The 11,607-nt window shown below is 43.9% G+C and overlaps 2 protein-coding genes across 5 annotated transcripts in view; both read right to left on the reverse strand.

The window, feature by feature from the left end:
- DNAJB14 (DnaJ heat shock protein family (Hsp40) member B14) overlaps positions 1–7,479 on the reverse strand; it is a 48,017-nt gene extending 40,538 nt beyond the window's left edge. The window contains exon 1 of one of the 2 annotated variants that reach the window (XM_025423357.3): positions 7,071–7,417. In XM_025423357.3, the coding sequence (XP_025279142.1) occupies positions 7,071–7,203 (133 nt within the window). In that variant the 5' untranslated portion in view covers positions 7,204–7,417. Of the gene's footprint in view, positions 1–7,070 lie in introns of both variants that reach the window. The other variant, XM_035709628.2, reaches the window with a different exon arrangement.
- Positions 7,480–8,797: 1,318 nt separating this feature from the next.
- On the reverse strand, positions 8,798–11,322 carry LOC112644738 (histone H2A.Z). Of its 3 annotated transcripts, none has more exons than XM_025423333.3 (5): positions 10,956–11,322; positions 10,433–10,510; positions 10,033–10,146; positions 9,519–9,648; positions 8,798–9,237 (listed from the first exon to the last, which is right to left on the reverse strand). In XM_025423333.3, the coding sequence occupies exons 1-5, from the start codon at positions 10,956–10,958 to the stop codon at positions 9,176–9,178; spliced, it is 387 nt and encodes a 128-aa protein (XP_025279118.1). In that variant the 5' UTR covers positions 10,959–11,322; the 3' UTR covers positions 8,798–9,175. The 3 variants fall into 3 exon arrangements, with proteins under 3 accessions (XP_025279118.1, XP_048960937.1, XP_025279127.1); XM_049104980.1 differs by having other exon boundaries at positions 9,522–9,648; positions 10,956–11,138; XM_025423342.3 differs by lacking the exon at positions 10,433–10,510 and having other exon boundaries at positions 10,956–11,104.
- Between the last annotated feature and the right edge of the window lie 285 nt (positions 11,323–11,607).

Consider the following 11,607-nt stretch of genomic DNA (forward strand, 5'->3'; position numbering starts at 1 on the left):
CTGAGGAGCTAAATCTAAAGGGGTTTCCCTACTGGCCAAAGACCTAAAAAATAATACAGTTGACCCTGAACAACCCAACCATTAGAGGCACCAACCCTCATACAGTTAAAAATACCCATTTAACTTTTGACTCTCTAAAAATCTAACTAATAGCCTACTATTGACTGGGAGGAAGTCTTACCAATAACATAAATAGTCAATTAGCACATATGTTATATGTTATATATGTTATCTAATGTATTCTTATAATAAAATAAGCTAGAGAAAAATGTTACTAAGAAAATCAGAAGGAAGAGAAAATATATTTCTAGTACTGTACTGTATTTATCAAAAAAAATCTGATTAGTGGATCCACACAGTTCAAACCCATGCTGTTCAAGGGTCAACTATACTAATAGCTGCTTTTGAGAAAAAAAGGGAACCAACTCCTTTTCTTGAAAACTGATAAAAGCAATCAGGCACTTGTCTTTTCTGTATGAATTGTACCACTGTGTAACCATAAGACAGGAAAGGGGAAGTATCTTTTTACAGAAGTAGTTCAGCTAATAAATGATGAATTTTCTAAAACTTGTGGAGCCAGATATGAAAATGGTTTTATGTGTTTAGTATTTACAGGTGGACACAAAGTCCCTATGCATGCTAGTTAGAAGTTATCTATATATTCCCTTTCATTCTTAGCACAAAAATAATCTAGTTTTTTTCTGGACATCTTCCAGATTAATAGCTAGATGGTGAATATTGCTGAAGCAGGACCACACTCTTGTTTTATATTTTTAACATTTGTACTATACAGAAAACTTTTCTACGTCATGCATAGGGGCTCTGCTTAACAATGGCTACATGTGTACATGCACTCACACCACTCTTTAGCTCCAAAGAGTGAAAATCTGGGCAAGTTCCATTACCTCTGGGTCTCAATATCCAGTTTTGTCATCTTAAAAATGGAATCAGCAAGGTTTTCTGTATTAACAATCTCTGGAACCAATGCCTGAGAAGGTAATATGATTCAGTTCAAATACTGCCACAATTTAGAACATATTCGATTTTTCTGATTTATTAAGTTCTTAGCTATCACATGAGATCTCATTTGCAACAATGTGTAGTATTACAAACATTAGTTGGGCAAATACAGTACTTACAAACCAGACTACATCTACTTTTGGTTTTCAAAATTATACATCATTTTATGCCTTCACTTTCCACACCTACTGTCTTGCTTTTGGGGTTTTGGTGGAATCTGCAATTAATTTAGGAATACTCTATATTTAGGACTAGTGAAAAAGTTAATACAGTATTAAAAATGTTTACGTGAGGGATCCCTGGGTGGCGCAGCGGTTTGGTGCCTGCCTTTGGCCCAGGGCGCGATCCTGGAGACCTGGGATCGAATCCCACATCGGGCTCCCTGCATGGAGCCTGCTTCTCCCTCTGCCTGTGTCTCTGCCCCTCTCTCTCTCTCTCTGTGACCATCATAAATAAATAAAAATTTAAAAAAAAAAAAAATGTTTACGTGAATAATCCAAAAGTGAAGAACCAAGATCTGTTTTTATCTCCTAAGTTTCTACTTATGAAACTTACTAAGTTTCTACCTGATGCATAGAGTATCCACCATTAACTAAATCTAAAATAAGAATGCATGATGTGAAAAACAAATGCATCTTTTCCTCCTCTTTACAAACCAGAAACAACTTTTATTTGTGTGATTATAAGAGTAATGTTTCTCAACTCATTAAAAAAAACATAACAAAGTAAAAATCACTTATGAATTCTACACAAGAAAATCACTCAACCGTTTTGGTATACTTGACTCTAGTTATTCTAGTTAGCTGTTGAGTTTTTTATGTATGCTTAAACAAGATTAGAATAATCTACATATGTTTATAACTCACTTTTATTTAATTCATTGTGTAATTCATTTTATATCAATAAATATCAATCCACTTTATTTATTTATTTATCTATCTATCTATTTATTTATTTATTTTTCAGGACTGTTGCAATAGGGAAGTAATCAGGCTTACCTCTGAATTCAGCAAAGATAGCTGGGGATTTATGGCCAAAGAGCAGGATGAAGGGATCAGTGGATGGAAAATTACTGAGGCACATTATCATTTTTAATAGGCACATAGTATCTGAATCCAATGCAATTTATTTAATCAATTCCCACTAATGAATATTTATACTCTTTCCAAATTTTGCTGACAATTTTTATATATACATTTTTGCATACTTATCTGATTATTGAAAAGCTTCATTTGTGAATATGATAAGCCATGATTAAATTAAGGTTCAAACCAAATTCAGTATTCTTTAACTATAATATCTGAAACAGTTTGGCTATTAGCTGAAATTTGGAGATCATTTTATAACACTTAACTCAATGTTATCGAAATAATTGTTCTGAATGCTATAATTCGTACTCGTCACTAAATTTTAATTAAGTCAGAAATAGAAAGAGAATGGAACTGCCTTAAAAGGAGTAGGTTGGTTAATACTCCAGATGTGTAATGACAGTTTAAAAAGCTTTATTTTACTATTTTGAGGGAGGCAAAAGGACGGAACTTTGAATTTTTTATTAGATTTAAATTTTAAAAAATGTAGCCAAAAGAAAAACAAGGAAAACTCTATATACATATCTCTCACATGAGGGGAAAAAACAGGGAACTATTTTAATTGCTATTGTGCTGATAGATGTTGCAAATTACATGAGTTACCCATTCATTAAAGCAGACACAGGATGGTTTTTTTTTGAAGTTGTAGGCCACAATTTAGATCAAGTTACTAAGAAATTCTTGAAAATAATCAAAATGCTCTTTTCTGGAAAAAACAAACAAATCTGTAAGTCAAACTGCCTCCCAATTAGTATGAAACACTAAAGTCAATACTAAGTAAATAGCAATGCAAAACATTAAAATAGTGAGATTGTATCCCTCTGTGAAAGTCCAAAACATATCAATAATTCAATAAATATACAGTTTAAGAAACTAAAATGTAATTTACTTTTCTGCCTGCTGACATTATTTTTCCAGAATATGTAGTAGTTAGTACTTAGTAGTCATATGTATCAATCCTTTTGAACATAAACCAAACTCGAAGTACGAAAATATCTGATTATTTGTAAAAGTCAATTCACTTAGAAGTCCATTGCAATAAACGATCCATAAAATAATATCTTTAACTAAAACATAGAAAGCAATAATGTCCTAGATCCATTTGAAGATCAAGCTTTTTCCTCAAGGAAAACTCTTGCCAACTTTTTAAAGTGTTTTATCAATCAGACTGCTCACCTGGCAAAAATAAAATGTAAAGAAGATAAAAATTTTGGAATTTAGGTAGAATTTACTCTCACATTTTCCCATTCACTGTACAAGAATAATAGAAGTCAAATGCAATGTTTTCTTTTGCCCATCTTAGTATAACAACACATCAGAGGAACCTCCAGTCAAAACTGAGTTATAAGAATTTGACAATAATCTAGAATAGGAGAAATTCAGAAATAAAATTTTAAAATTTAATTTTATAATCAATAGCTTCAATTTCTTTCTACACTAAATATTTTCTCAGGACTTAAAACAAATCTTCTAGACCTTTCCTTCCCCTAAATTCTTAAATTATTCCATTACACATCTTCTGAGAACATTCTATGTAAAACACTTCACTAAGTATTTGTGTATAACTCTATTTCAGCTAATGCTCCCATAAATCCTGTGATGAAATCTTCATTTCACATATAACCAAAAAAGACTTAGAGATGCTAAGTAACTTGTCCTTTGTTACAAAATTGTCAGGGGCAAAGTCTGCATCTGAACTTTCTGACCACACAACTATAACCTATCACTTTACTTGGTTATCACAGACTGACTTTACAAGACATTGTACTATTAATTTTCACTGTTATTTTTCTTAATTTTCTCCATGTTCATGTCTTTAAGAGCAACAACTATGTTGTGCTTTGATATCTTATAGTATCCTTTCACAGACTGATTTCAAGTTGCTTATATGATGGGGGTGCCTAGATGGCTCAGTCGGTACAGCATACAACTTTTGATCTTAAGGTTGTGAGTTCAAGCTATGTCAGGCACAGAGCTCAGTTAAAATAACAAAGCAAAACAAAACACTGAAAGAATGAAGTTTCTCAATGAAGCATTAAACGAACAACAACAAAAACCCCAAATCACTTATATAAGAATGACAAGCTACAAGTTTAAAGTTTCTCAGAGCCCCACACTTGTTAGACAGAAATAATACCAAAAAAATTGAGTTCTTAACTGTTAAATGCATTCCATGTATTAATTCCTTTGATTCTCATAACAGCCTCATAAAAGCTGTACATTACTGTCCCATTTTGCAGATGAAAGAGCCGAAGGCTAGAGAGGTTATCCTACTTGCCCAAGATTAAGGATATAAGCTAGTAGGTAGAGGAGATAGGTTTCAAAAGTCAAGGTATTGTCTTGAGTGGTTATTTGCTTTAAGTTAAAACTGTCTAGTACTAAATAATGGCTAAAATGAAACAATGTATTTATACAGTATGCAAAAAATTTTAACCATGGGCAATTATTTCTTGGATATGACACCAAAAGCACAGGCGATAAGAGCAAAGACAGACAAAAGAGATTACATCAAGCTTAACTTCTGTATATCAAAGAACACAACAAACAGAATGAAAGACTTCCTACAGAATGGGCAAAAAAATGGGCAATTCATGTATCTGATAAGGCGTTTATATCCAAAATATATAAAGAACTCCTACAACTCAACTACAAAACAACCCAATTATAAAATGGGCAAGGGCACCTGGATGGCTCAGTCCATTAAGTGTCTGACTCTTGACTTCAGCTCAGGTCATGATCTAAAGTAAGGGTCATGGGATAGAGCCCTGCTCTGCACTTAGCATGGAGTCCGCTGGAGTTATCTCTCTTCCTCTGCCCTCCCCCGTACTTGCACACACACCCCCCATAAATAAATAAATTAATAATAAATAAATACTTAAAACATAAGCCACTTTCTGTCAATCACCTGAGTTCTATCCTCAACACCCTAATAAGTAAAAAATTATTTTAAAAAAATGGCCAAAGGATTTGAATAGACATTTCTCCACAGATGATACAAATAAGCCAACATGCTCAATACCACTAATCATTAAAAAAAAATGCAATTCAAAACCACAATGGGATATCACCTCACACTTTTCAGGATGGCTACTATCAAAAACAAATAAGAGAGTTTTGGTGAGGATGCAGAAAAATTGTAACTCTTGCACACTGTTGGTAGGAATGTAAAATGGTGCAATTGCAATGGAAAATAGAACAGTAGTTCCTCAAAAAAATTAAAAATAGAACTGTCACTATGATCCAGCAATCCCATTTCTGGGTATGCATGTGAAAGAACTGAAAGCAGGAGAAACTTGCAATGTGATACTTGCACACCCATGTTTATAGCATCATTCACAATAGCCAAGCTATAAACACAACCTAAATATCTACTGGCAGATGACTGAATAATGAAAATGTGGTGTGTGTGTGTGTGTGTGTAATGAAATATTATGCAGTCTTAAAAAGAAAATCATATCATGTGCTACAACATGTATTTAAAGAACATTATGCTAAGTGAAATAAACTAGTCAAAAAACACAAATATTGTATGATTTCACTTACATAAGGTATCAAAAGTAGTAGAATTTTAAAAGTAAAGAACAGTGTTGCCAAGGCCTGGGAGACAGGGAAAATAGGGAGTTGTTTCACTGGTATAGAATTTCAGTTCTATAAGATGAAAAAATTCTAGAGATCTATGACACAACAGTGTGAAAATGGTTAATACTACTGAACCATATGCTTAAAAATGGTTAAGTAAATTTCGTTACGTATTTTTGCCACATTTTTTAAAATATTAACTCCTTTTCTTTCACTTCCTTTTCCTATCCTCTCTAGTATAGTATGCAACAGCAGTGTAATGAAAATGATAGGGAAAAGCAAACAATAGAAGAGCTTCAACAATATAAAAAAAAATCGAGAAAACAATCAAATAAAACAGCCTCACATTCTTATTAACTTGTCATTAGTTTTCTTAACCCAGAAATACCTTGAACCTCGAGTGAAACGGTTTTTAATCGGCAAGCCAATACAGCATAGTGGTTAAAGGCTTTCTGGAGCTAGAAAGCCCAAGTACTATTCTGACTTTGCTACTAATTACTCTGTGACCTTCGGTAGAATATTTGCACTCATTCATTCCCTCATTCATTCATCCATCAAAAACTCTGTTTACACATAAGTAAACCCAGTCAAATGAATCCCACCTCTACACGGGACTGCTCTGAGGAGTAAATGAAATAATTCCTAGGAAACACTGGGCACGAGGCCTGGCACTTGGTCAGCGCTCAGTAAATGTTGACTGTGACTCTTACTTTAAAGCCTGCAGAGCAGAACGTGAAGAGGGCGAATTCAAGTAAAGTCCGTTCAGTAGACTATTCCTTAGCGATTTGCCTGATTTACCGATAACTGAGGTGTCACAAAATCAGATACTACTGAGGAAATCAATGCCAAATTTTGCTCCCCTCTTCTAAAAAAGTCTCTACCGGGGAAAAGCAATGTCATCTCAGGTATTCAGAATGTTTGCTTTGGGAACAGGGTTTTCTGCCCTGGAGGTGGTGGAACGGGGACCTGTGCCTTAGCCTCTAGAGCTCCCCATTCCTCTCAGTCTCTTAGGGGCCTAGGCCTTCCTTGAGGGCGCGGATGCGGTGGGAGGGGGCCCCACGAGCCAACAGCCCTGTAAGAAGCCCCGCTCAGTTAAGATGGGGCCACACAGACCTACAAGAATGACAGCTGGACCCGTACAAACCGACCGGGAAGCGGGGACACTCGCCCGTCCACGGAGAGCCGGCACCTGGAAGGCAAGCCCGGGACAGTCGCGGCCGCGCGGGGGTGTGGCGGGGTCAGGCCGGCCGGGGGCCCCGCGGGTCCCGGAGGGGCGACGGTGGGGGCGACGGCGGGGGCGACGGCGGGGGCGGGCGGGGGCGGGCGGGGGCGACGCGGCGGCCTGGGGAGCGGCAGGTGGGGCAGGGGCACCGAGGGCCTCACCGCGGGCCGAGGGCAGCGGGTAGAGCTTCTCCGCCTTCTGCAGGAAGCGCTGGGCCTTCTCACGGTTGCCGGCGTTCAGGGCCTCCCGGGCGATCTCCACACATTTCTCCGCCTCATCCCGGTTCCCCTCCATGGCTCGCGCTTCCTTCCGTTTCCTCCAGCGGCGCAGCTCTGGGGACGGACTCCGCGGCCGCGGCGGAGGCGAGCCGGCCCGGGGCGGGGGCGTGCGGGGGCGAGCGGGGAGGAGAGCCGGGGACCGAGGCGGCGGCGGCGGCCCGGGCGGACTGGCGGGCTCACAGCTCCGCCTCCTCACGGCGGCCTCCCCGCCCCCCGCGGGCCGCTACGGCGCGAGCCGCATCCCTCCGGGCCCCCCGGACCGAGCTCCCGGGCCTGGGAGGCCGAGCCGACCGTCTGCCGGTGCGCGGCGCCGCCACGCTCGGAGCCGACCAACGTGGGGGCCGGGGGGGCGGGCGATACCAGCCCGGCCGCCCGCCGGGGGATTCCGCCGCCGGGGGGGCCCGGCCGCCCGCCTGAGCAGCGCCCTGCCCCCTGACCTCCTGGCGGCCGGGGCGACGGGACGGGGCTGGGGACGCCCGTTTACAGCAAAAGCTCCGGGGACCCAAGGGCTCGCCTCGGGGCCCCTCCGCCTTGGGAGGTTTCGGTCGGGGGAGAAGCGCGCTGTCAGTCCCCAGGCTGCGCTTCCGGCACAGGTGTTCTGGAGCACATTGGAGCGTCGTTTGACCCGAACTACGGTGTGGCTTTATTTATTCCCTTTTGATTACAGCTGCACACCGTTTTTCCTGACCCATATTCCACTAAATTGTCTTTCGGTACACCCAGAAGGTACTTTATTTGCAGTTTGCAAATTATTCTGGTGAGAAGCCCTAATCCTGATCCTTTACGACCAAAACAAGGCAGAAACCACCGTCTTATTATCACAGAATTGACTACTTGTTGGCTTTTCTCCCTTCTCCCATTTTCATGGCACCCCCTCGTGAAATGCTGAACCACCTCATGTTGGGTCTCCTTGGGGAGAAAGGGACCACTTATTGCTTGGGACTATCACCCAAATTAAAATTAGGGCAGGAACTTCCCACAAAGCCAGACTCAAAATAGGCCACTCAACCCAAGCAAAAAATACTAGCTTTTTTTCACGATGTTCAATCAAGCTATTGTTAGCATGCAAATATGTAACTCAGGACTTGCAAAGAAATACTGATGCTCTTCTGGAAAATGCGAATAGCATGGGCCCTCTCCCACCCACCAGGGATGTTTAACGACTCAAAGATTTAACTCAAGTAGACTTCAAAACACGAAAAAACATGATCTTCAAAGTCTAAACTGCAAGTTCCCTCAGTGGAGGTAGGTAGCTATAAGGCAGGACTTCCTTTACCTGTGCTCTCCCTCCCCAAATTCACCACACCAACAGCCCACCAATGTGATGCCACCACGTAAGAGTAGACACAGCCAACAGAGTGAGACGGTCAAGCCCAGCCTCTAAGAAACAGCAGCCTGTCCCATTCCAGCTCCTGTCAACGTTTGAAGATCCTTAATAGCTCATTACATGTTAAAAAAAAAAAAAAAATTACACTTGGGGGTTCTGACTTGGTTGATCTACAAGTCTACAATTTCAAGAGAAGAAATATGCTTATGTTACTACTGCTCTATAAGTTACCTACTCAAAAGAAAGGAATTCCCATTACAATCAAGCAAATATAAAACACAACTAGTTTGGGATATGACCTTTATTGAGCTTATCCACTGGAGTGGAAATAATGTCTGTACAAAACCAAATGTTTGTTACTATAACTTCTGCATCACAATTAAAATCCAAACAGTTTTTTAAAAACAGTCAACTCAATCAAAACCCACTACTTCAGAATCAATAGCTTCTTTGAAGCCACAGTAACACTTAAATATGGTTAAGACTCGAATGCAGAAATTTGGTTGGTTGGAAAGCTAATTAAACTTCCAACTTGCTCAAATAGAATTACAAAAAGGCAAAATTGTGTTTTTCACAGAGATACAGTCCACTGGAATCACCAACACTGGACAGCTGTTAAGAGTATTTAGAGTCCTGAGATAATAAGGAATCCAGGCATCCTTTAAACAGTCTTCTGTTGTCCTTTCTTCCCAATCAGAGATTTGTGGATGTGTGGAATAACACCTAGGAGAAGAACAGAAAGGGATTAATTCTACTTTTTAATATACATATTTTAGAAATCACACAACACTTAAAAAAAAAAACCAAGACAACGTTCAACTTCAAAGAGGTCTTTAAATGCAAAGCTCAAGTATGTACAAATTCTTTAAGTTCTACATACGAATCAAATTTCTTGGTGCAACCACACTGAAGACGACTGAAAACAGGCCTTCTTCTTGACTAAGAATTAATGAGCGCCAAGGAATTTTTTTCTCCAAAGGAACAAAATTTTAGTATTTACATACCACCACCAGCAATTGTAGCCTTGATGAGGGAATCCAATTCTTCATCTCCACGAATAGCAAGTTGCAAGTGACGAGGGGTAATACGCTTTACCTTCAAGTCTTTCGATGCATTTCCTGCCAATTCAAGTACCTACAAGGCAGATTTTAATCAACCTCCTTCCAACTTTCCTTAAAATCAAATGTTAGTCAATCTCCTTCCACCTTTCCTTAAAGCCAAAACCCAGGGAGTAGAATCAAATCTCCAGGAAAGTAATCTACCAAACGTCGCCTTCCCCTACTATCTGAATGGCAACACAAGCAAACGGGGGCACGCAATTTTATTTCCAAGAGCAGCAAACTCCACCAAGCCCAGTAGGATCCCTCAATGAACACCAGCCCCCTCTAGCGTTCTCAGAAGCTTCTAGCCGTGATTAGGGCCTGGGAGTTTTTCTTGCATCACTTTCCTCCTTCCCTCTCGCCGCCTCCCCCCAGCCCCCCCAAACCTTTTCCAGATTATAGGCGTACACCCATTTACCTCTGCGGTGAGGTACTCCAGGATGGCTGCGCTGTACACAGCGGCAGTCGCGCCCACACGTCCATGACTGGTCGTCCTAGATTTCAGGTGTCGATGAATACGGCCCACCGGGAACTTAATTTTAAGCACACAAACATAAATGCACAAAGATGTTAGAGTCAAAGACGGCAATCTTACGCGCGCGCCAAAGCAAGGGGGCACGGACGCTGGTGCAGCAACGCGCCCCGGCATCGACACACGTGATCGGCCCCCCCCCTCGATATTTATCGTATCGGCGAACCAAGTCGCGACACCGCATCACCCACGCAGAGACGAAACGCCCATCTAGAGCGATGATAAACAAGAAAAGAGGCGGAAAGGAAAACGCCACGATCCCTGGACTGCACGAGCCACCACTGACCTGCAAGCCGGCTCTCTGTGAGCGGGAAACCGCCTTTGTCTTGGCCTTTCCGGAGTCCTTCCCAGCCTTACCGCCAGCCTGCGGCGCGCACACGCCCGCGAGCGAAGGAGGAACGGGGAATATAGGATTACCAGGGCGGCGCGCCCCTCCCCCACCGCGGCGCGGCCCAGGCGCGAGCGCGGCCCCGAGCCCGGCCGGGGTCTCCGGGCAGCCGCGCGCCGCAAGGGCGACCCCGCCCGCCCGCCCGCCCGCCCCCCGCGGCGCGCCCGCCCGCCGCGGCCGCGCGCCTCCGTCCGCCCGCCGGCCCCCAGCGGCGCTGCGCGCGCCACCCAACCGCCGCCGCCCGCCGCGAGAGCGGAGGCTGCTCCGCTCGCCGCCGACAAAACACCTCCCCCCGCTCTTCCCAATCCTGTCTCCGCGCGTTCCCAACCGTCGCCGCTTCGCCCCCATCTCCCGAGCGTAACGGGTTTTTCTCCCATCGGCAAAAACCCGCGGGGTCTTCGAGCGCCTCCGCCAAGTTTACCATTTCGAATTCTGCTGAAGCTCAAACAAGCAAGGCAGAGAAAGGACTAGTCAGACAGCCAGCGAGATCCCACCGCCTACTCCTCCGTCGCACCGCGATTCAAACTGCGCTGTCTCCCGCCTTCCCCGCGCCCTTTATACCGCTGAATGTTCCCTCATCCGGGAACTCGGACTGCTCATCCCACCAATGGCCGCCGCCCGCCCTCGGGACGCGTCCTTGAGGCCTCGGCCAATGAGCAGGCGAAGAGCAGGGCGGGGGGGCGGGCGCTCCGCCGCTCGAGCCGCTATTGGGGCGTGGGGAAGGAGGTGGGGGGAGGGCGGAGGGATGGGAACTGAGGAGAAGAAGGGCACGGCGGCGGGAGGGAAGAAACAGAGCGAGCTACGCTGCGGGAGCGAGGAGACCCGCCGGCCGCGGTCACGTGTCCGGGGGAGGAGCCGAGAGGCTGGCCCAGGGGAGGGGCGCGCGGTGGCGCCCCCAGGCTCCGGGCCCGGTCCCGCCGGCTGCGCGTGGCGCTCTCCGGGCCTGGCTCCTTGCCGCACCGCCGCGACCGGAGCGCTCCAAGGCCGAGACCCGCTGACCCACAGCCTTTTTTTTTTTTTTTTTTTTTCATTTCTTCCGTCCGGGGCCCGGGGCAGCCGCCTCCGCGCCCCCC

The sequence above is a fragment of the Canis lupus genome, chromosome 32, assembly GCF_003254725.2.
Source record: "Canis lupus dingo isolate Sandy chromosome 32, ASM325472v2, whole genome shotgun sequence".
Lineage (NCBI taxonomy): Eukaryota > Metazoa > Chordata > Mammalia > Carnivora > Canidae > Canis > Canis lupus.